The sequence below is a fragment of the Pantherophis guttatus genome, chromosome 1 (assembly GCF_059756535.1).
Source record: "Pantherophis guttatus breed Tessera chromosome 1, ASM5975653v1, whole genome shotgun sequence".
In the NCBI taxonomy this organism is placed as follows: Eukaryota; Metazoa; Chordata; class Lepidosauria; order Squamata; family Colubridae; genus Pantherophis; species Pantherophis guttatus.
This window is the reverse complement of record NC_142063.1, coordinates 112,738,134-112,762,282: the sequence shown is the minus strand read 5'-3', so window position 1 is coordinate 112,762,282 and position 24,149 is coordinate 112,738,134. Positions and strand designations below refer to the sequence as shown.

The window sequence follows — 24,149 nt, the reverse complement described above, 5'->3', positions numbered from 1 at the left end:
TTTTTTAAACAATGTAAACAATATTATTTTTATTGTTTTTAAAATTGTTTTAATTGTTTTATAATTTTAGAATTGTAAGCTGCCCAGAGTCACTTGGTTAAGTTGGGCAGCTATAGAAATTGAATAAATAAAATAAAATAAAGTTGGACATTTCAGCCAAGGACTATTACAAATTTTTTTATTGAAGTTAGGTGTAGCACTAGAGATAGGAGGAACAACTCGGTGGTGTCCTCCTTCCCTTGGTGCCCTAACCATGTGCTTATTTTGCTTAAAGGGATCTTTTATTCCCAAGGAGGCAGAATATCAGCCTGTCAAGGTAGGACAGGTCAATAAACAAGACCCTGCAGGGATTCTAGGAATGCTAATTCTAGGAATGATTCTTAATTCTAGCCTATGGATGTAGGCTAGAACTACAGAATCTTGAAAACATGTCCAAGTTTCTCTCTCTATCCCATCATATACTAAACAAAATCAAGACAGAGATGTTTTGAGTTGTTTTTCTCCATTCTGTCTCTTGCCTGTTCAACCTGCCCTTTAACAGGTGCTGTCTTCCTCAGCCCCCACCCTAAACACTGCCCAAATGGTTCTTTCACATTTTCTCCAAGGTCAGCTGCATATGCCCAGCTACGTGATTAAAATAGAACCATGGCTCATTCTATGGCATTGGGATGGAAGTTGTGTATAATGTAGAAATGTAAATATCAGCGTGGTCAAGAGGCTTATCTATAGTAAGAATTCCTCTTGGAGTAGGAGGGTTCTGTCCTATGGTATAGAGAATTGGAACACAGAAGAATGGAGCTCTGGAGAGATGGAGTTAATTTTCCTGCAACAGGGCAATGTCTGAGAGGGCCCTCACACTAACTGATCGATATTCCATCTTCTCAAATGTGCAAGAGGGGATACTGAGGCTTGTTTCTGACAAATCAGTATAAAAGAAGTTGAAGAGTGAGAGAAGTAGGCAAAGAAAGCCTGGATTCTGTTTTTCTTTATGCTTAATAAGTTTATTATTTCACACGAGCAATTTAAAGGGTAAGGTTTATTTTTTGTGGTGGTTTATTTTTAAGCAAAGATTATATTTCAACTAGTTGAAGATCTTTTGTTTGGTTGTTTTACATAATAAACTAAATGTAGTCAGAAGTGCCATTTGTTGTGATGCACAGGACTGCAGCTCAGTTATGTAAACCCGGTTTAAGATATGATCAGAGGGTTATTTAGACTGGTTTTCTATATTTTATGACGGCAATGTTAGCTAAAGCATTAATTCATCTGGATATACAAAATAGAAATATGCTGAAAGCAACCCCACAGAATCCAATACAAATGGTTCTTTCGCATACGACCAAAATTGTTGTTTTCATAGGCTCCTACATTTCAAAACATAGTAACAGGAACAACTTTTTTCATTTTTAAAAATTGTGTAAAATCTATACTGTTGTAAAACTTGAACAATACATTATATTATTTCAATGCTGTTTAGTTAGCTTAAACCATTTTTTTAAAAAAAAGAGATGCATTGTATCAATATTATGATATAAAATGTCAGTGTTAATTAGCATAAGATTATTTAGCTTTTTCATCCAAAACTGAATACACCATTAAAAAGCTCCTCCAGATTGTATCACAGTATTTGTTGTAGAGTACAATAAATTTCTGTCTTGAGCTGATTACTTGGCATTAAGGTCTCTATTGTATTGTTATTTAATATTATCTCTGCATGTTGAAGGGGAAAGAGGGGGAAAAATGAACAAAGCAAATTTGATAACAATTAAAATACAGAGGAAAAGAGGAAGAGAAAAAAAGACCATTTGGCTTCTAACTTCCCTCTTTTGTGCTTTTGCTAATTTACAATATTTATAAGCATTTGGACCCCTTAAAAGCCAGACTATACAGTATGTGTTTATACTTGCCATTCTTAAAATGGGTTAAACTTCTGATGTGAATATATACTATTAATTTTGCCATTGTTGCATGTTCTCAAGTTAAGTTCCCAGTCAGATATTGTCAGAATTGTATCTTTCTTCCAGTATTAGACTAAATGTATTCCTGCTGCTGTGAACATGTATCTTATTAAAGTTTCTTATTTATTTACTGTATTTATTTTTTCTGGGATTATACCTATTGGGAAAAAAAGAGTTTTATTTTTCATTTAAATTCCACAATATTCTGCATTGTGCTTTTCTAGAAGTCAGGGAAGAGCATTTTATTTGGTGATATGCATTACTTGGAATTCTTTACCTAGAGAGAATTCTAGGTCCCATCAAAGGGATTGCCATATGGTAGAACCATGAAAAGGCCCTTCTCGGTGGAAAATTATTCCCCTGAGGTATGGTTGGCTCCTAACCTGTTGTTTTTCCAAAAGGTTCTAAAAACACAGTTTTGAGAGATGCGGCCAATCAAGTGCCTGATTTAATTGTGTTGTTACTGCCATTGAGGGAGGGGGGGAGGGGGTGTTTTTTTAAAAAGGGTTTAATCATGTGGTGAGGTTTTTAAATTTTGTAAGCCACCTGTAGTCATCTAGGCATGAGCTATGTGGCTATATACATTTCTTTAATAAATAATAATAATAATAATAATAATAATAATAATAATAATGATCAAGTCTTAAGAACAAATGCGTACAAAGCCAGAATTCAGAAGACAGCAACAGAGAGCAGGGCCACCACCTCTGCAAAGAAGCTGAAGGAACAGTTAGCTGCTCCTAGTTAGCTGCTGCAAGATCACTCAGACTGACCAGAAGTAGTGGCATGACAAAGTAGCAACAATGATGCATTAGAAGACTTGCAAGAAATACCATTTGCCTGCAAGCAAGAACCAGTGGAACCATAAAATAGAGAAAAGAATAAAGAATAAAGAAGCTAAAGTGCTCTGGGATTTTAAAATTTAAACAGAAAGGTTTAAACAGAAAGGTGTCACATAACACCTCAGAACAGCTTACATTCTGCAATGATATCTGTAAAACCATCAAACATCTACATTTGCCTATCCCAGGTCCTTGGGAAGGACTTGGTAGGTAGACAAAAATGCCAAATCCAATCTGAACATCTGGCCAATTGTGTGATGAACAATAATGCCAAATCTAATCTAAACATCTGGCTGACTGTGTTAATAATCATCATAATCTACTAAACTATATTGTTTCCTACTTCGTTTCTACCATTGGATAAAAAATATAAGACATTTTCTTTCTATTACATTCTTGGTTTTGCATACTTTTCTGGGAAAGGAATACTAAAATTATAGAAGACAAGATAAACACAGAAGGTGTACTGATCAGGTGCAGTTGAGTCACAGCTGATTATATTTCCAGTTGTATGCTGACTGTTCAGAATTGTGGGATTTCATCTGAGAGGAAAGGAAAAGAAAGGCTGAATGTGAATTTCTCAACAAAATAGAGTAGTCATGCGAAGCAGCTGCCAGTCTTCAAGAAAAAGACATAAAGATGGATTCTTCCCTTCATGAGACAGCTGCATATAGTATCTTGAGAAGATTGGTCTGCACAGTTGAAAAATGAAGACATTCAACATACAAAGAAATAGCTAGATAGAGTTACTTGGGCTTGGTCATAGAAAACTGAACATCCCTGCTCATAGATCAAATAAGTTAAATAGCCAGCGGGTCTGACGTTTAAAGAAGCATATTTCCTAATAAAATCCCAACCCTAGTAATGCATTTTAGAGAACTGCATGTTATCTGAATGTATTATTGAATACGTAGGAATATATGAACAGTATAAAATATAAATATATGAATGTCAGTGTGTGGTGCTCAGTGGAATTTCAACTGTACGGAAGTATATAGTGGGGTACCTCAAGGTTCTGCCTTGGGAGCAGTGCTCTTCAACATATTCATAAATGACCTAGATGAGGGGATTGAAGGGGCGCTCATCAAGTTCACAGACTACACCAAGCTTGGTGGGGGGTGGAATTGCTAACACTTTGGAAGATAGACTCATGATTCAGAAGGATCTTGACAGACTTGAGTATTGGGTCCTATCCAACAAATGCAGTTCAGTGTTGAGAAAAGTGAAGTTCTGCACGTAGGCAGGAAAAAGCACAGCACAGTTACAGAATAGGCAGTACCTCGCTCAACAGTAGTAATTGTAAGAGGGATCTAGGTAGTAGACCATCACTTAAGTATGAACTAGCAGTGTGCTGCAGCTGCCAAAAAATCCAATGCAGTTCTAGGTTGCATCAACAAAGGGATAGCATCGCAATCACAAGAAGTGATAGTACTGCTCTATATCATACTAATAAGATCATACTTGGAATACTGCATACAGTTCTGATTACCATGATACAAAAAAGATGATGAGGCCCTAGAAAGAGTGCAGAGAAGAGCAACAAAGTTGATAAGGTGTTTGGAGGCTAAACTGTATGAGGAATGTCTAAGGGAACCTTCATTACCCTAATGAGGAGAAGACTTAGGAGTGACATGATAGCCATCTTCGATAGCCAATACTTGAACAGCTGTCATGGGGAAGAGGGGGTTGATTTATTCTCCAAAGAACCTAAGGGCAGGATAAGAAGCAATGGGTGGAAGCTTGTTAGAGAGACACCCAACCTGGAACAAAGGAGAAATTTCTTAACAGTGAGAACAATTAGTCAATGAAATAGCTTGCCCCCATAGTTGTGGGTGCTCTATTGCTGGAGGTTCTTAAGAAAAGATTGGACAACCATTTATCTGGAATAGAATAAGGACTCCTTCCTTGGGCAGGGAGTTGGATTAGAAACCTTTCGAGGTCCCTTCCAGTCCTATGATTCTATTTCTATTATTAATCACTATGGGCCCATTAGAGAACATGAAGTTTCTACAGATCAGTATTTCCTAAACTGGTGGTTTCCCAGTGTTGTGGACTATAACTCCATCTCCCATAGTATCACACCATTTTGCTTGTAAATGATGGGCACATGGGGGAAAAGACACTACGTTAAGAAATATGAATTTCTGGATGGGTGATAGCAAGAATTAAATATGTGAGACAAATTCGTCAGACAAATGCTACAACATATGTATTTGAATTAAAAGTCAGGCTATAAATATATAATGATAACATTGGCATGGTAACATAACCATTATCATTTTGGCATCATTGCTGCAGACACAACAGAACCCAGAGATATATCTCCAGTTTTTACTCCCATGTAACTGCCCCGGGTTTCACATCTTCAGTATGAAGTTAAAGTGTTGTCCTGTTGGCTGGAATTTTTCACCCACACCAGCTACCATCCAGCCTTTATTTCTCTTCTCTTCTGCAAATGTGTTGGAGGTGTCAGAATTAGTTTACATGGCAAAGCTAAGAAGTGTTAATCCCTGTGGTAGATTCAGTTATTTTTATCAACTGGGTTTCTATACTGATGCATGGAGGATTTGTGTGTCATCTTCTCCCCCACAATGACAGCCAAGATCTGTCTTCCAGAATCTCTAATGTAGCTTTCTGACTCTCACTCAAAGCCATGTGATTTCATAACTTGATTGGAGGTTGACAATAGTAATTATTCAGTCACTCATTATTATCACATAGCTTCAGCAGAGGTTGAAGCAGCTGAGCTATTCTAATACTCAAATTGCGTAAGTTTTGTTTTTAGTTGATCTTGATGTTTTATTCCATTTAGTGACCGTGGGTTTCGTAACTGAAACTTAGCTTTAACTTTGTTCAGAATCTCTCCCTTTCTAATCAGAACCTGAATGAAACCCTTCCTTTCCCTACATTTCCCCAAATACCTTTGCAAATATTTGGGAAGATGTTAAGAGGTCTTTATTTAAAGGACCGCCCTGCAGAAAATTAGCACAGAGCACGGTCATTATTTTCCAAGCCTGAAACAGCATTGGTCCAGGCAGTCTATGAACTTCCAGATTTACTGAGGTCATCTAAACAGGTTCTATGAGATAATCTGGGGGTATCTAAAGACCCTGTCCGAGATATACAGGAACTATCACTCAGGCCAAAGCTGCTGAAACATTTTTTTTAAGCCCAGAGAAATGACATAATATTTGGAAATGGATCAGGCAGACACTTTCTTAATTCACTAAACTATTAGGAGGAGGAGGAGGAGGAGGAGGAGGAGGAGGAGGAGGAGGAGGAGGAGGAGGAGGAGGAGGTGATATAGCATAATCAGATTTGTAAGATTCTGTTACTATTGTCGATTGCAATAAAAGTTGTTTTAGCCTTCATGTGGAGTTGATTTCCTGGTCTGGTCTGACAGTAGCTGGTTTTCTACTTACTGAAATTCCATACAGAAACAATTCATGAACGTCAAGAATGGGTATTCTGTGTCTGCTTCCCTTCCTCAGTAAATTGGACTTCACTAAAGAGACTTCTGGGGTCTTGAGCAAAGTTAATAATTTCTCAAGAACCAGATCAAGCTTGCATTACTATACAATTTTGTTATGCTTAAATTGGCATCTTATTGATGTTGAATTCATGTTATGTTGATTTAATTTGATATACACGCCACTTGTTTTAATATCATGCCATATTATGGAATAACTTTCACTCTGTGGCACAAATCAAACATCAAGATTAGGATGTCAATTTATTATTATTCACTAATGAGAACAGAATGATATATATTTAATGTAAATCACATTTAAAGCTAATTAATTTATTTAAAGTGCTGTATATAAGCTTGCATTTTAAAGCAAGAAGTCAGTTCTCCAGCTATAACAAATTTGCATTTAACATTTCCTGAAATTCATTAAGCTAAATTGTTATACAATATATCATTGAATTGCAAAATGCCACAGGATAATTGACCCTGTTGAAAAAAAAATAGTACAAAATGGCATTGGGTAAGGAAGCATGACATATAATTTTGTGATTATGTTGCCAAGCATCTAGCTCGCATTATTCTACTATCCCATACTACAAATTATAAGCTTTGGGTGGATCTATTTGACTAATATTTTCCACAAATTGATTTAAAGCAGAAGTCACAATATAACACTATTTATTAGAATCACTGTGCAGATTCAAATCAGAATGCTAAACTAAGTTGTAACAGAAAGTGCTGGACATGCCAAGGAATTGTGCTAATATGTTGGTTCCGATTTGTTCTTAATTTTATCTCAATACCCAGCTGTGATATCTCTAACAATTAAATTAAGTTGTTGGCAGCACACACATTGTTTGCACATAGAATGCCCAAAGCTCTATATCCAGTTAACTGTTAATTTAAGATTTTTGCTAGAGACTCAGATTCAAGTTTATCCTAAGCAAATTTTCTCTACTCCAGAAGGATGAGGACTGCAGGAATATTTTGAGGCAAATCAAGATATATTTAGTACAAATCTCTTACTGTTCTATTCTTGTAGACATTTGAGACATAGAATTTAAAGTGGGACAAGCTGTAAGCACTACTTGTGCCAGGAAGGCAGGAGCAATGTCTGGCTATAGTAGAGTAAATTTGCTTTCTTTTTATCACATCCCACTTCAATTGTTTGTAATGGAGAGATAATTTAGTTACCTACTCTTCAGATTGGTGTGGTGGAAAAAAAGACTCAGGGCTTTCTAAGAGGACAAACAATTGGATCCAAATCTGTCTTGTATTGCTCCTGACCAAGCCATGAATTATTCCTCGGTCTTCTGCTGGTTTCTATTGCTAGGAACAATAGAAATATACTCAGGACTAAAGTGGTAGGCAGAACAATCCTAATGGACCATCTACCCCATCTGTTCTTTCCTGAAATGGCTGCTCAAGGGAGTTAGGATTGCTCTGAATATTAAACTACAACTGAATGTTTTGGAGAGAAAGTAAGGGTCAAAATGGGAGCTGGAAGCCTTTGGGAGTCAAAACTCTGTTCTTTCCACCTGAAGCACTGCCAAATATTCTGTTAAAAGTCCAGCCATGAAATTTCAATTATAATTCACCCTTTTCTGCTTTTGGCATAATCTTTTAATCCTAACCACTATATGGAACTTGTATCTTCCATTATCATTATAATTAGTTTTCATCCTCTGTTCCTATAGATTGTCTCATCTCTTCTTGTTACCTTCTACCATTGCTATTTAGCTGTGGGAGCAAATTTTCTTTTTGCAAAGTTGCTCTTTCCCAGTGATTTGAAATTGTTTTGGCTTACATTTATCATAAAAGGGGTTTTAATAAAATATATCTGATCAAATACACGTGGAGGGATTTAGCTGGTATAAAGCTGCAAGAAAACTAAAGCACTAATAGTATTTCTGACAGGAAACCATGAGTATTTGAGGAGGAACGCAAACCCTAAATTCTGATAAGCAAGGAGCTTATCCTCAGCCAAAGGGATGACCTACCTTTCCAATGACATCATTTCGGCTCAGCTTGTCCTTATCCATGACCGTAATGATTATGGTGGTCTCCCTCAGCTTCTCTGTGGGGATGTCGAACATGAAGGATTCATTGAACACTGGGTTCAGGCATCGCTTCATCACCACCGTCTTCTTCTTTTCCACCCGCTTATCTTTGTACATCAGCCACACCTTCACATAGGGATCTGATGCAAGGAAAATGGACATGATTGCCAGGATTTAACTGAGAAAACACTGTGAGTTGTAGAGGGAACATGCCAGTACTTATCACCCTTACTGAACCTGCTAAAAATCATTTGTTTCTTACAGTATGATGCACTTAAACGAAATTTGAAAGTACAAGGTTCCATTTTATTTATAGAAAAAGGTCCAATTGTAAATTTAAGTTCTACAGAGAAAAATGAATTGGTGTTAGTCCATTTGGAGCCTGTGGGGGCATGAATGTAGTATTTTTATAGTTCCTTAAAGCAGTCCTGCCATTGCCAAGGGTGCCCATACAATCCCAGAAAAGACACAGCACAGTTGCAAAAAAAGAGAGCTATGTTCAAGTTTGTGAATACTTTGTACCATTAAAAAAAAATCAAATATGAGATGCTGCATAGCAGCATAAAGGTAAAGGTTCCCCTCGCACATATGTGCTAGTTGTTCCTGGCTCTAGGGGGCGATGCTCATCTCTGTTTCAAAGCCGAAGAGCCAGCGCTGTCTGAAGACGTCTCCGTGGTCATGTGACTGGCATGACTAAACACCAAAGGCGCATGGAACGCTGTTACCTTCCCACCAAAGGTGGTCCCTAGTTTTCTACTTGCATTTTTTATGTGCTTTCGAACTGCTAGGTTGGCAGAAGCTGGGACAAGTAATGGGAGCTCACCCTGTTACGCAGCACTAGGGATTCAAACCGCTGAACTGCCAACCTTTCGATTTACAAGCTCAGCATCTTAGCCCCTGAGCCACCACGTCCCTCTCAATATTACAATATTGTAAGTTGTTTCAAGCTAGATGTAGGCAATTGTCAGCTCACCTGTGGCTTTTAACCATTCTTCTGTAGACTGGAAAGCCAAAGACAGCCTTGTCCATTTCCCCCTCTTGGTCAACTTCGTTTATGCATGGGGATGTGCAGCCATCAACCCACCACTCAGTGTCACACTGAATTCTTGAAGCTCAAAAGGTTACTTACCTCTGATATACATGGACATTTTTTCCAGCCTATTTATTTAAATAATTCATTAATTTTGACATTTCCCATTTACAGGCAGTATTCTAAAATGATGCAGAATGAGTCATGCTATTGTTCCAAATGCTTGTTCCAAATATGAGGGACACACACACACACACACACACACACACACTTTTTAATCTATAAAAACCAACCAAACAAAACCACCCTGCTGAAATTTGACGATTTTGCCACCAAATTTCAGCAACATGGTAGTTTTTGAGTCATACGTTCAATATATGGCCTGGTTAAGTTGCTGATTCCTGCAGTGAAAGATTTTGTCCAAAATTCCTATGATTCCTTTAGCCACCTTAGAGGAATTCAGGAAAGAAAGCTTCCTCCCACAAGTGCACAGAAAAATTGGAAACTACTTTTCTGTTCTCTTACAATATTTCTTGTGGTAGGTTGACAATTATTAGAAATGAAAAGAAATACTTTTGAATGTATCCTTTCATCCATGAGCCAACAAAACTCCTTGCAAAGATGGAGCTGATGCATATATCATGGGGAAAGTTCTTTGTTGTTCCCATTGAATGTTCTGAAAGGTTTATATCTACTTTTCTCCTCATAAAAGTAAAAATACTATGCACGGACTTCCCTAGTAGTTTCACCATGATACAGTAATAAGACATAACCTAATTGAAGTTTCAGTAAGGAGGACACATCGGATAATGCCCTGGACCTATTTTTCACTTTAAATTATAGAAACTAAACTAAAGTTGACGTTGTCTTTTCAGACCTTCAAAGGACTCTTCAGCTATGTGGCACCTGTTGTTTTAGGACGACCTTTGTCCTTGTAAATGGAATACTGCCATGGTAATGGTTAGTATTTTTTTCCCTTACACACGGTAAAGGAAAAATCCCTTACACATTTTCTCCTTACTGGATGAGCTAAGACGGCACCATCTCTGTCAGCCGTTGATGTAAAACATAAATAACACACAATTCTTGCACCACAGCTGGAGGAAAAAGGTCTGACCATCAAAGATATTCTGATATTTCACAGTTTTCTACCAGATTTACCACAAATACAAGTGCCCAGGCTTCTGAGGAAAAGGTTAATTTGTGGGTGACTTTTGACTTGGGGTTATTTGCTACTGTTCTGGAACTCGATACCTGATGTTCCCCCAATATCCATGGCTTTAAGATTCCGAGCTTTGATAATATTCACAGTAATGGAGTTAGCAGAAGGATTGTAGCAAAGGGACAGAAGGAGTTCTCCTCGGCTTCCCTAGAAAGAAGAATGAACAGAAATGAGGAAATCTTGTCTGATGTTGGACATCATTGATGCCCCTTCTAAAGGTTCACCATGCTCAGAACTGAAGTCTTCTGAGCATCCCTCAAGAGTTGGTCCATTCATTCTATACAGAATACAGCTTCACATGTTTTCCATCATAAATTTCATCAGGTCAACAGCCACAGCCTGCTTTGTGTGGCATAATGGAGACTGCATTCCTACAGTGAGCAAAGCAAGGGTTGAAACAAGTGTTTTGACTAGGTAGTCCTCGACTTGTGATCATAATGGATTGTAAATTGCGACAGTCATTAAGGGGGTCACCCACACAACCAAAGGGATTTTACAATCTTTTGGTAGTGATTTTGCGACTGTTAAATGAATATCGGGGTTGTTAAGTGAATGCTGTGATCATTAAGCAAACCATTTGACTGGTTTTGTGGAAAACTGGACGTAAATGCCAGTTTTGGGCAAAAATGTGGTCACATGACTATAGGACATTGCAAATGGTCATAAATGTAGTCTGGTTGTTGAGTGCACAGAATGCATTCATGTGACTGTGTGGGGGGAGGGGCACTGGAAGTTCAGAACTTGGTTGTAAGTACCCCCGGGGAGGTCTGACGTAACTTCAAATGGTTGTTAAGTGACTATCTATATACTGCTGACTATCTCTATCTGCTAATCTTAAGGGACTTTTTTGTCCCTTTAGCCCTTCTGCACTGCAGAAATTGGATCAAAGGCACTTATAAAAGAATCTACAGGGGCACAAAAGCATGTTGGTAAGACATTTGCAGCTCCTGAGCTGCTATTTTTGTACCTTTGTGCTAAATGGTAAAAATATTTCCCTGGCATTGGCTGAAATAATTATTTGTATTCATAATCAAGACCAACAATACTTACGGCTGGTAGCTGTGTTCTGGAATGCCAGTTTGGATTATAATAGGATAGTATAAATAAGCATGAGAATTCAAAAGCGAGGCAAGATTAATCATTTTGCTCTTGGATTGAGTAAATTGGAAAAAAAAAAGGAATGCTTGTTAGGAGCATTTATTATTGTCTTTTTTTTAAAAAAAATAATGGAATGCCTTTTCTTTCAGATATAGTTTCTTCATTGTAGCGATACCATCCAGCAAGAAAGATTCCCTTTGTTGTGATTGTGGGTGCTGATGTGCAAACTATTAATTATATTGTGCAAGATTGCCAATGACGTGTGTTCTCTGGTTCCCTAGAAGATTTGCATGAAGCAACTCCAGAGGCAATTGCCTGGATAGCTTAATTGGACATCCAGTTATAAAGCCACTGCCGTACCCCCCCTAGAAGTTTTACTTATAATTATGTGGACTGTGTATATATGTTTACTTCTCTTCTGTCTTGTTCTCATCATAACCTAAATAATAATAATATTAATAATTCAGTGAATATAACCAGCAAACTTCATATGTGTTTTGTGCTGCTGGCAAGTAATTACATTCAGAAGCATTGAAGGTGGGTGTTAGACTTCTCTCACTGACTGTATCTGCCTTACATGGTATCTACAACCATACTTGATATCTTGTAGGTATTAAGGTTTTATGCCCTTATTTAAGGCATTATAAAGAGAAGCAGGAAGGATCTCATCAATAGTACTTTAAAACCTTGATCTCCTCTTGCCATGCTAGGAAAAATGTGCAAAGTTACAAAGCAAAGCTAGTATCTTACACTGCCATCACTGCAGGGCTTTAGATCCTTCCAGAATGTCTGCATCTGAGTCAAGTCCACTTTGTTGAGAGGAATGGAAACTTCCCCAATTGGATCATTACGACTAAACCGATCATAATCCAAGACCTGTAGATACAGCACCCGCTGAACCACTTTCTCATATGGAAAACCTGATGAAAGCAAAGGAGCAGCAGGTGAGAAAGAGACAGAGAGAAATAAAGAAAACGAGAGATGAAATATAGTTAAAGCAGAGTAACAAGAATTTGAAATGTAAAAATGGCTTCATCTGAAGACAGTCATTCCCTTCTACACGGTGGTCTTTTCCATAGTAATATATCAAATCAAAATAAAGATAACAGCAACTATACTTACAGATAATCTTGTAGCTTTGGATAACTTTTTAGTCTTTTAGACTTTTTTTTGTCCTGTGACTTCAAGTCCATCTTGTCTCTGGAGTATGCCTGGACTAGTCTTTGCAATTTTCTGGAAATGGTTTGCCTTTTTCTTAGGGCTAAGAGACAGTGACTGTCCCAAGGTCACCTAGCTGGCTTCGTGCCTAACACAGGACTAGAATGCGTGTCTCTTGGATTCTAGACTGCTGTCTTAACCACTACACCAAACTGGCTCTCATCTTCTAGATTAATGAGTAGCAATAAAGTTTTATTAATCCAACTTGATGCTTCAGAGAACTGACTGTCTGTTCTAAGAGCCAGGACAAATCCTTAATTTGCACTTAGATTACAAGTGAAAAATTTTGTTCTTTCTATGTTAATGCAATACACTGCTGTTTCCCTGGAGAATGGTACTAAATGTAATGGAATAAGGGCATGATCTAACTTGGCAGGAGTTAAGACAATTGGATAAAGTAAAGGAGACAGAAGGTAACACAAACTGACCAGATGAAATAGGTAGACCATGCGATGACTTGATAGAGAATGTAGTATTCCTCAACTCGACATCCTTCAGTACATTGGATTACAATTCCCGTAATACTCAGATGCTATTATATGTGCAACAATTGCAGGCTTATGCCCTCAGTACATGCACATTTCCATATTTAAAATATTAAAGAAGCTTTTTTACTTCAGTTTTCATTAGGAGTGGTCAATAGCTATGGTTTTTTGTTGTTATGTAAAAAAAAAACCCTTTTGTCATAGACCACGTCAATACTGAATTCTTTACAGTTATATGGCACAAAAATGGTATCCCTATTATATTGGGAGAATGAGAACAATCTCACACAGAATCTCCCTACTGGGATATTGCATTACTTTAAACTCAGGTCTGGAGCTTCATGCTCCCTCACCTTCATCTATGTTTGGTAGCTGAGATAATATCCAATTCAACAATCATGTGTTTGAAGTAATAAAAAAGCAGTCTTTCATTTTATCTCAATAAACTCTGAACAGTTTATTAACAGTCTGTTTCTTCACAGGTGGGAAGACTTACCTTTTCTTGTCTCCTGGCCTCTAGGCTTCAGCTAATACAATTCTGTTCATGGGCTCTTAAAAGGGAAGGGTAACTTGATTGTTTCAGAAGCCTTCTTTCACAACAACTGTTCAGAGTTTTTTTTTCTCCTTTCAGCTAGTCAATTACACATTATCGTAATGATTCTATTTTAAAATATTGATGGCATTTACTTGAGCTATTCAGCATTCGAATTACTTGCAAATCCTTGAAAATATTCCCAAATGTTTAGCAGGCAAGGCAAAGGGAGCTAGAGTGAAGTCTGATTTTTGGTGCTTCAAAACCATCTCTTCTACCCAGTCATCTGCTCACCAAAAATCTTCAGTATTTTGTCTTGGTGCCAACTTGTAGGCATTGTTTAGATTTACCATTTCTTTTCCTCCACTACAGCAACATACAGCCATAGTTATAATGTTACTGGAAAAAGCACCTGATTGCAAAATTGCTTGCATGCTATTTTTTCATCATCAATGGTAGTCATAGGCTTTTAATAACAACAAGGGAATGAGAGTTTGGCAGCATTACAGTTCCTCTTTACACTAACTGCTATAATGTTTTTGTGACTGGCAGACAACACACACTCTCTCTCTCTCTCCTGAAATGGAAATTGGGACTAGCAATGCAGTTTTGGAATTTGCTACTAAGAGATGTGAGTGCTGGTTACCAGCTTGGCTGTCTTCAACAAAGGGTTGGACCACTTCAGGGAAGTCATGGGATCAATGGCTGTTAGGTTTTGATGGTAATGTGACTGTCTCTAAAGACCTTCTGCTGGGAGACTAGTGGGCTTCCTTGTGCGATTGGTTGATTACTGTGAGAATGGACTACTGGAAAAGATGGGCCAGTGGTCTGATCCACCATGGCAGTGCTTCTGTTTTTCTTTTCTTCAGTGAACATATTTATGGTTTCACCTCTCCCATGCTAGAACTCTAATATTAGTGAAGATATAAGGAGGTGGTCATTAGGAGAAACATTGGTTGTGTACACTCTAAAGCAGGGCTGTCAAACTCATGGCCCTCAGGTCGGATGAATCATGCACTGGCCACGCCCATACCCAGTTTAGCAAAGGGGGGAAAAGTCCCAATATGTCACGTGATGCCACTGTGACGATGCGATTTGACACCCCTGCTCTAAAGCCTTCAATCATAAGAGCCATGGTGGTGTGGTTAGAATGCAATATTGCAGGCTATTTCTGCTGACTGACAGTTGCCAGCAGTTCGGCAGTTTTACATTTGCCAGCAGTTCAGCAGTTCAGATCTCACCAGCTCAAGGTTGACTCAGCGTTCCATCCTTCCAAGGTTGATAAAATGAGGACCCAGATTTTTGGGGGCAATACTCCGACTCTGTAAACTGCTTAGAGAGGACTGTGAAGTGGTATATAAGTGTAAGAGCTATTGCTATCATGTTTGTGTTCTTCAGAAATATTTACACTAGTCTGATGAAAAAAAAAAAACCCGAAGAAGGGTGATGAACATCATTCACTCTTTCTTTCTGTCCCATTTGGACAAGAGTGGCTCCCCAAATGTTCAACCTTGAAACATTCTTTCTAGGACAAAAGGATTACCACAATTAATCAGTCCTCTTCTGACACACTGTCTATTTCTATTCATAGACAGATTTTCTTCCTGTCAGCAGTTTTCTTTCAACTATGTTGCTAGTCTTTAAGTTCAGGAAATGAAGACCACTACCATATACTTGACAGGTTGAAAACCGAACTATGATTTATTCAGCAAAACCTTGACTTCAGTAATTAGAATCCAGAACTTAGACCTTCTTACCTACCTTCAAAAAGAAAGGTCTCATTCCAATGTGGATTTAAGTTCTTCCTTTTCACCTTGGTCTCCAGTTTATGCTTTTTATCTGGCAGGAGATAGATTTTGACAAAAGGGTCACTTGTGCCACTGAAATCCTTGGCTGGCAGCTCCTGAGCTTTCAATATTTTGACAGTGAGAGTAGATTCCTGGAAATTATAGCCAACACTAAATTGGATGCGGCCCAGATTCTCTCGGCTGGAGCTGTCATGTCCCTCATCATCCTCAGATCCAGGGGAAAGCTATAGTGCAAGAGAAAACAGAAAGACATAGCTGTGAGGGTCTAGTAGGCGATGTTTATCTTCTGTATCCAATTATGTTTTAACACAAGAACCCTCAAAGGTATTTGCTCTGCTAGCTAATAGAGAAGAGCTAGGTTAAACAGGAGCAATTGATAAGAGCATATTTCTCATGGCTTATTACCTTTAATAAGGTAATGATAATGTTATGCTTTATATTTTATTACTCCAAGAGAACATTTTCTTTTACAGTCAGCTTCCTCCTAGCTTTCTCTTAGTCAATGATTCTGAAAAGAGAAGAAATTCCTGCAGCTCTTTGATTCTGAGAGTCTGAGACATTTCCAAGCTGTCTGATGTCCTTAGGTGAGAAACAACACTAAAAAAAACCCCCTCCCTCCAAGTATAAGCAGTGTTGAAAGGGAAAGAGCGTTGGGAAATAAATACAGAAAGGAGATACTGTTAACATGAGCTCTATTTAATCACTGACTTAACTGGGAGTGAGCCTCGGGGACAGGAAAAATTCTATTAAGAACACTGTAACGTGGGTACTCATTAGTAGGGTGTGAAGTTGAAAAGCTCAGAAAGAGTTTGTCCCACTGTCAGCGGCTCCTGTTCTAGCCTCCTTGTGAAATGTCTCACTTTTCACCTCCCATATCATTCATGACTTCATTGTAAGCTCCAGAGGCTGGATCAAGAACAGGAAGGGCTTTCTGTTTACCTGCAGCACTTTCAGTTTGATTTTATTTATTTGCGAGAGCTTCCATAGAATTTTTTTCCTTTAATTTCCCATGGTGCATGAATTGCCAAAAAAGGAATGTGTAGCATAGCTCTCTCTCATAACACACAAACAGATGGTGGTGCTATTTCTCCTGCTTATTATTCACTGGTGCAGACAAATATTTTTAGAACTTGGACTTTAGCTGCCCATTTGTGCATTAGTTTCAGTGACTCGAAGAGCTAAGATTAACTTTTCCCTACCTGTTGAGATTCCATGCTTGGCAACTGCTTTTACATTCCCTGTGGTTAAAATATCAATAAATAAAATACATAAACCCACTGATGAACCTTGTTCAGAGGAAATATTCTGAACATATGCATTTCATATTCAAATTCACTTGAATCATGATACTATCAGAGATACAATGGCGTTTGCTTCAGCTGCTCTGATTCTAAAAACAGTTAGTTTGCAGTAAGTACTATTTTCTTGCAGATGGTACCCTCTATTTAAAAAATTGAAAATAATAGAAAAATTAAGATGTACACGCTCAACTGGCATCCCTTAAACTACAACTTTAATTTAAAAAAAGGGAAAAATTAAAGGAAGGTATGAAGAGCATATGACGGCCGTGGCCAGGGGGGCCTTTTATCAGGTTCGCCTGATTCGCCAGTTGCAGCCCTTTCTGGACCGGGATGCCCTGCGCATGGTCACTCACGCCCTTGTTACCTCCCGGTTGGACTATTGTAATGCTCTCTACATGGGGCTCCCCTTGAAGAGCACTCGGAGGCTCCAACTGGTCCAGAATGCGGCTGCGCGGGTGATTATGGGCGCAACTCGTTGTGCCCACGTGACACCCCTCCTGCGTGAGCTGCACTGGCTCCCAGTGGTCTTCCGGGTGTGATTCAAGGTGCTGGTTACCACCTTTAAAGCGCTCCATGGCATAGGACCCGGGTACTTTCGAGACCGTCTTCTGCCACCAATAGCCTCCCACCGACCAGTCCGCTCCCACAGAGAGGGTCTCCTCAGGGTGCCATCGGCCAAGTTATGTCGTCTGGCGACACCCAGGGGGAGGGCCTTCTCTGTGGGAGCCCCAGCCCTGTGGAATGAACTGCCCCCGGAAATACGTAAGATCTCCGACCTCCGGGTGTTTTGCTGCGCACTGAAGACCCTGTTGTTCTGCCAGGCCGGGCTATCAACATAATAGTTTTAAATTGGGGTATTTTAAATTTCTGGGGTTTTAAATTGAGCCAAATCTATTTAATCATTTTAAATTTTAATCACTGTTTTGTCTTGTGTTTTTAAATAGGCTGTACACCGCCCTGAGTCCTTCGGGAGAAGGGCGGTATAGAAATAAAATTATTATTATTATTATTATTATTATTATTATTATTATTATTATTATTATTATTAAAAGGGACAGGAACAATATTTGTCTGCCAACCAGAATATTGTTGCTGGCTCTATTTACTCATATTACAGATCTTAAGACACCCAAATCTCTTCTTACCTTCAAGGCTGCTGACTCTGTTCTTGAAAGGCCTGTGAGTTTCAGTTCTCTAGCAATTCTGCTCAACTCAACCCATATTTCTTATTCTTGATCATATGCTTGCTGCATTATTGCTAATGTTAATTGAGACATTATTAGTATTTAATTTTTTCATTACATTCAGGCCTCATGTAATTTTCTGCACTAAGGAAATATTCCCATTTTGGTCTTGTGGAAGAACTTTTCTGTCATCTGTCAAAGACAGAATGATTCAAATTGTATGGACAAAGGTAATTTGCAAAGGATTACTACCGATAAAACATCCTACGCTACTGCATTACTGAAATTGATTCCACAAAATAAAGAGTAGACGATGTACTGGATACAGCCCTTGACTAATTTGCAACAGCTGTAGCACGATGGTCAATTTTCACTCAGTATTCTAACTTCTGTATCACCCATGAAACATTCTATAATCCATTTTCCTTATACTGATTTCTATATTCCATTCATCCTCACTCTTTTTATACTAGTAGTTAAGTTAATTATGTGTTAATTTAATTACACACACTCTAATTTAGCATCATGACCTCTTCCTTCTTGGGAAGCCAAGGAAAGCATTAAGGTGGCTTTAAAACTCTAGAAGCTGTTTAGCAATACTTCACCCCTCTTCTTTTTAATTTCAGAGAAGGAACAGGGAGACAGCCAGTTGGGTGTTAATGGCTTAGGCATCAAATTAAAAACTAGGAAAGTGTGAGTGCTAGTTCTGCCTTAGACATGAAGCCAGCTGGGAGACCTTAGGCTAGTCACCCTCTCTCAGCCTTAGGAAGCAGGCAAAGGCAAACCACTCCCCCCTCCCAAAAACAACTTTTAAAGAAAACTACAGGGATTTGCCCAGGCAGTCACCAAAAATCAATATTGAACTGAAGGTAAAAAAAAAAAAAAAGGAAGAGGGAAGACATTTGAAGGGATGTTAAAAAAAGAAGAAGTCCGTGCTTCTTTTTTCCTGGAGTTATTTATCATTACATACATAAATAGATTCTTAAGTGGGAGCAGATAAAATACTCATTTTAAAAGTCACTGGATTGTGACAGCAGCTTCCCCTGCCAAATAAGGACATTTATGTTTTAAAGCCATACCCTTGCATGCTGGTCACAAAGCCTGGATAAATGGACAGGGTTGAGAAAGGCCTGCAACTTAATTTGCAAAAAACTTTGCAAAGAAAATTTTATGGAAAAGCTCTCAAATGATATGGTAGAATCCTTAGGGCAGAAGGTACCCAACAAATATTGGGAAAGAGCAAGGGCCCACAGTAAGTGGTCAAGGCATTAATGATGTGCCTCGACCAAATCTAGCAGGAATCCTGATGCAGCCCCTGATGAAAACAAGGGACTCTGCAGCACCAAGACACTCCAGAAAGCAACATGGAATGTCCAAGGAATAAGGCAGGGTAAATTGGACATAATCAAACAGGAGATAGCCAGGTTGAAAATCAACCTTCTTGGCATCACTGAGCTACATTGAATAGACAATGTAGTGTTAATACCACTTTATAATGCCTTGGTAAGGCCACACTTGGAATATTGCATTCAGTTTTGGTTGCCACGATGTAAAAAAGATGTGGAGACTCTAGAAAGAGTGCAGAGAAGAGCAACAAAGAATGATTAGGGGACTGGAGGCTAAAACATGAAAAACGGTTGCAGGAACTGGGTATGTCTAGTTTAATGAAGAGAAGGACTAGGGAAGACATGATAGCAGTGTTCCAGTATCTCAGGGGTTGTCACAAAGAAGGAGTCAAACTATTCTTCAAAGCACCTGAGGGTAGAACAAGAAGCAATGGATGGAAACTAATCAAGGAGAGAAGCAACTTAGAACTAAGGAGAAATTTCCTGACAGTTAGAACAATTAATAAGTGGAACAACTTGCGTGCAGAAGTTGTGTATACTCCAACACTGGAAATTTTTAAGATGTTGGATAACCATTTGTCTGAAGTGGTTTAGGGTTTCCTGCCTGGGCAGGGGGTTGGAATAGAAGATCTTGAAGGTGCCTTCCAACTATTCTATTCTATTCTATTCTATTCTATTCTATTCTATTCTATTCTATTCTATTCTATTCTATTCTATTCTATTCTATTCTATTCTATTCTATTCTATTCTATCTATCTATCTATCTATCTATCTATCTATCCTATCCTATCCTATCCTATCCTATCCTATCCTATCTATCTATCTATCTATCTATCTATCTATCTATCTATCTATCTATCCTATCCTATCCTATCCTATCCTATCCTATCCTATCCTATCCTATCCTATCCTATCCTATTCTATCCTATCCTATTCTATTCTATTTTATTCTATTCCCAGTCTGATGAATTCGGTCTCTATTACTTGGGACATTATACCAGGACAATGAACGAAGTGGCATTTATCACAAGCAAGAAACTTGTCCAAATAATGGAAAGCTTCTTGACAATAAATATTTGAATCATAACCATTCAAGTTATGTCAAGCACCTCAAAATCACAATTGTCCAAGTCTAGGCCCCAGTAATAAATGCAATGGAACTTGAAATAGAGAATTTCTATGCCAGTATTGAAAATAAGGAAAAGTATCCCCAAAAATCATTGTTTACATACTGGGTGATTTCAATCCAAAAGTTGTCAGCCAAGCAGAAACAGGCATCACTGGCATTTTTGGACTTGGGGACAGAAATGATGGAGGTGATCATTTGATTCAATTTTGCAAAGGGATTTGATTTCAAATCATGGATACCTGATTCAAACAGCACAAGCCTGTTTATACACTTGGACATTGATTAATCTGGGAATAATCTGAGAGCATTCACCTTTCCTCAAAGAGTAAGGTTTAATGACTCCCATTTATTGATAGCTGAAAAAACTTCTCTGTATATTTTATTTATCTTACACATTGCTAACTGGTTTATATCTTTTGGTATATATACATTCAATGGAATACATGGATGACCCTGAGGAAAGAGGGGAGAGATGCTGCCTAGGAAACCATCAGACAAGAGAAGCAGGAGCAGCTAATGGCTTAAAAGTCAGTAACGTATCAATCAATCCTGATTTTACTAAGGAATTTTCAGAGAAAAGAAGGTTTTTTATAAAAGCTCAAAGTCTCACTAGAGTGCCACAACTATAATATTTCATGAGCTTTTCCGCTACATTCTGCATTAATAATCAAGATCAGATTCACAGATTTGGTAACACTGAATGCGAAGGCCTTTATCTTATAACTGAAATCTGCTGATGGATAAGTCTTATTGTGTTTCATTTTATAGCAATTGCTAATAGAAAAGTGTGAGTTTGCCCAAGGAGCAATGTGGAGGGGGGGTGGTATCCTCATTTGAGAACTTTTAAAGTTTTTTTTCCCCTGTCCTCTTGTTAATTTGATGATAATGAGTCTGGGCGTATTGCCAATTTTAATCTTTATCTTCATACTTAGTATCTGAGTTTAAATGATTGGTTTGCAAACTGTTCTGTATATTTATTTGTAATAAGAGAGATGAACTATAGTGCTATCTCACTAAGAAGTCATGCATTTCTTTCTTTCTTTCTATTTATTTATTTGTTTGTTTGTTTGTTTGTTTTTTTTTTAGGGTTCTGTCCATTTTTTATAAGAATGTTACTTTTTAGCAATTCTGTTTTTTTACACATCATCACATTTTTTTCTTTTAAGTAAAGATTCTCCATATGTATAAAACAAGGCTATATGAATATCAATTTGAGTTCCCATGATTCTATGTCTGTAAGCAATATTAGAAAATATGATAAATATTTAAATAAAGTTCATTATTAGAGATATGTTAAATGGCACAGGTTATAAAATAATTTGGTTTTGGGAAAATATTAATAAGTGGGCCAAAAATAAAATTAATGGATGAACTTAGTATTTTACATTATGAGCTATAGGAATCTACGATAAAAAAAATGTAATTTTAGCATATTTACAATAATTAAGTATAGGTATTGCTTATTTACAGAAGACTCCTCTAATGAAACAGTATCTCTCTATTAATGAAGGATTAGTTGGGACAAGTTTATTTCACAGATACTTCGATGGCAGAAAGATGTGACTATTTTGGTTTGAACAGGATTTTCAAGTGATATACAACATATTACTGATATAAATGGATGTTATTTAATTTCATGTGCTAAAATAGCAACAACTGTAATATTGTTATATAATATTGTTATATAACTAATTTAGACTCTCCTTTCACTTTTTATCAAGGTTTTTGACACTTCAATGGGTGCAATTATGATAAAGTGATAACAAGAGGAAATGTTTAATGAAATATTGGATCCTGAGCTAGATAGAAATAGATATACAAAAAAACCCTCAGTCATTAGTAGGGGAACAATTAAGATCTATATGTAAGATTTTAGTAGACCTTTGGCATTTGAGATATCTAACTCAAAGAGAACACAAATTTTATTCAAGTGGCACCAGAATTTTTTTAGGCTTGATTATTTTTTAAAATAACATTGACTTTCTATCATCAAATTCAAGAATGTAATATTGTATTGATGTTTGTTATTTATCAGACTATAGTATAATTATTTTGAACTGTATTTCAGAAACTAATCAAGGTATTGAGTAATTGTTATTTCAAGATTTCCTTATTGAATTATAAAGAATTTGTACAACAAATGTTGGTAGATACATCATTAATAGTTTGATTTGAATTCAGAAACATCTAGGGCTGGATTACATACAATATATTGGCTAGAGGTTCTCTACACATGATGTACATGGTAAACTCACAGGTATGGAGCCTTGTTTAGGGTTTACCCTCAATCAAATGTAATAATAAGCTTAAAGGTATAATAACTTTTTAATATGGGGCAGCTATAATAAGGCTTCTCTGATAGCTCATTCACACCTATTTCTACAATATATATGGATGTAACTAAAACACTCTCTTGGGTTGGATATCTTCAACTGAATTATCTCAAAAGTGCTTCCTACTGTAGATTCTGGAGTGACATACAGGTTTTGAACCACTTCATATGAAACACAATGGCAGCTATTCAGAAACATTGGACCTAGAGGAATTAAGTCATGTCCTTGACAAAAATTCTCTAGGGACATAGCTGGTGACTCATGAAATCATTATCAATGTTAGCATTTCCCCCCATTAGTGCTTCATGAGTTGCCACATTGTTTCTGGGGTGGAGACATAGACAAACCCTTACACAAATAAGTAGCAGAACATATTTTCCCCACAATATACATACTGGGAAGATATGAGACCATAGCAGTTATTTAGATTAATTTTTTCTATATATCATTTGGGATATAAAAGAGTTACGTAGTTCCTATAGACCTGTGATGGCAAACCTATGGTATGTGTGCCACAGGTGGCATGTGGAGCCATACCTGTGGGCATGTGAGCGTTGCGCTACCTCAGCTCCAGCACGCGCACGTTCATGCCAGCCAGCTGATTTTCGGGCCTTCTGGGCCCACCGGAAGTCGGGAAACGAGCCATTTCCAGTCTCCGGAGGGCCTCTTGGGGGGGGGGAAAGCCGTTTTCACCCTCCCCAGGCTCCAAGAAAGCGTCTGGAGCCTGGGGAGGGTGAAAAATGGGCCTACTGGGCCCACTGTGCCATTGTGTGCCAAAAGCAGGGGGAGCACAGGGGGGTCGTGTGCACATGTGTGGGGGCAGGGCACAGGGGGGCATTGAATTATAAATGTGGGCACGCGCATGCAAGAACCCCCTGCGCTCCCCCTGCTTTTGACACGCGATGGCAAAAAGGGTAGCCATCACTGCTATAGACTTTCTCATACAGTTATAAATAGATAAAATGCAGCCAAGGGTTGCAATAATACTCTCTGTTGGATTCTTACATTTCATGCCTTCCCCTAATGTGGAAATCCCTTTCATTTTGAAAAATGGTATCCACCATTTTAAGTGAAGCTATTCTAGGCATTTTTTTTTAATTCTGCAGAAACTTTTCTCCCTTCTATTCTTTTAAT

At 37.9% G+C, this 24,149-nt stretch overlaps 1 protein-coding gene across 6 annotated transcripts in view; it reads right to left on the bottom strand.

Moving 5' to 3' along the window:
* The window catches only part of SYT7 (synaptotagmin 7), a 256,942-nt gene that overhangs the window by 7,104 nt on the left and 225,689 nt on the right, over nucleotides 1-24,149 (bottom strand). For all 6 annotated transcript variants that reach the window (XM_034420194.3, XM_034420193.3, XM_034420188.3 and 3 more), the window contains 4 exons: nucleotides 15,676-15,946; nucleotides 12,430-12,599; nucleotides 10,614-10,728; nucleotides 8,270-8,469 (listed from right to left, as the gene is read on the bottom strand). In XM_034420194.3, coding sequence (XP_034276085.2) covers nucleotides 8,270-8,469; nucleotides 10,614-10,728; nucleotides 12,430-12,599; nucleotides 15,676-15,946 — 756 coding nt within the window. The remainder of the gene's footprint in view (nucleotides 1-8,269; nucleotides 8,470-10,613; nucleotides 10,729-12,429; nucleotides 12,600-15,675; nucleotides 15,947-24,149) is intronic.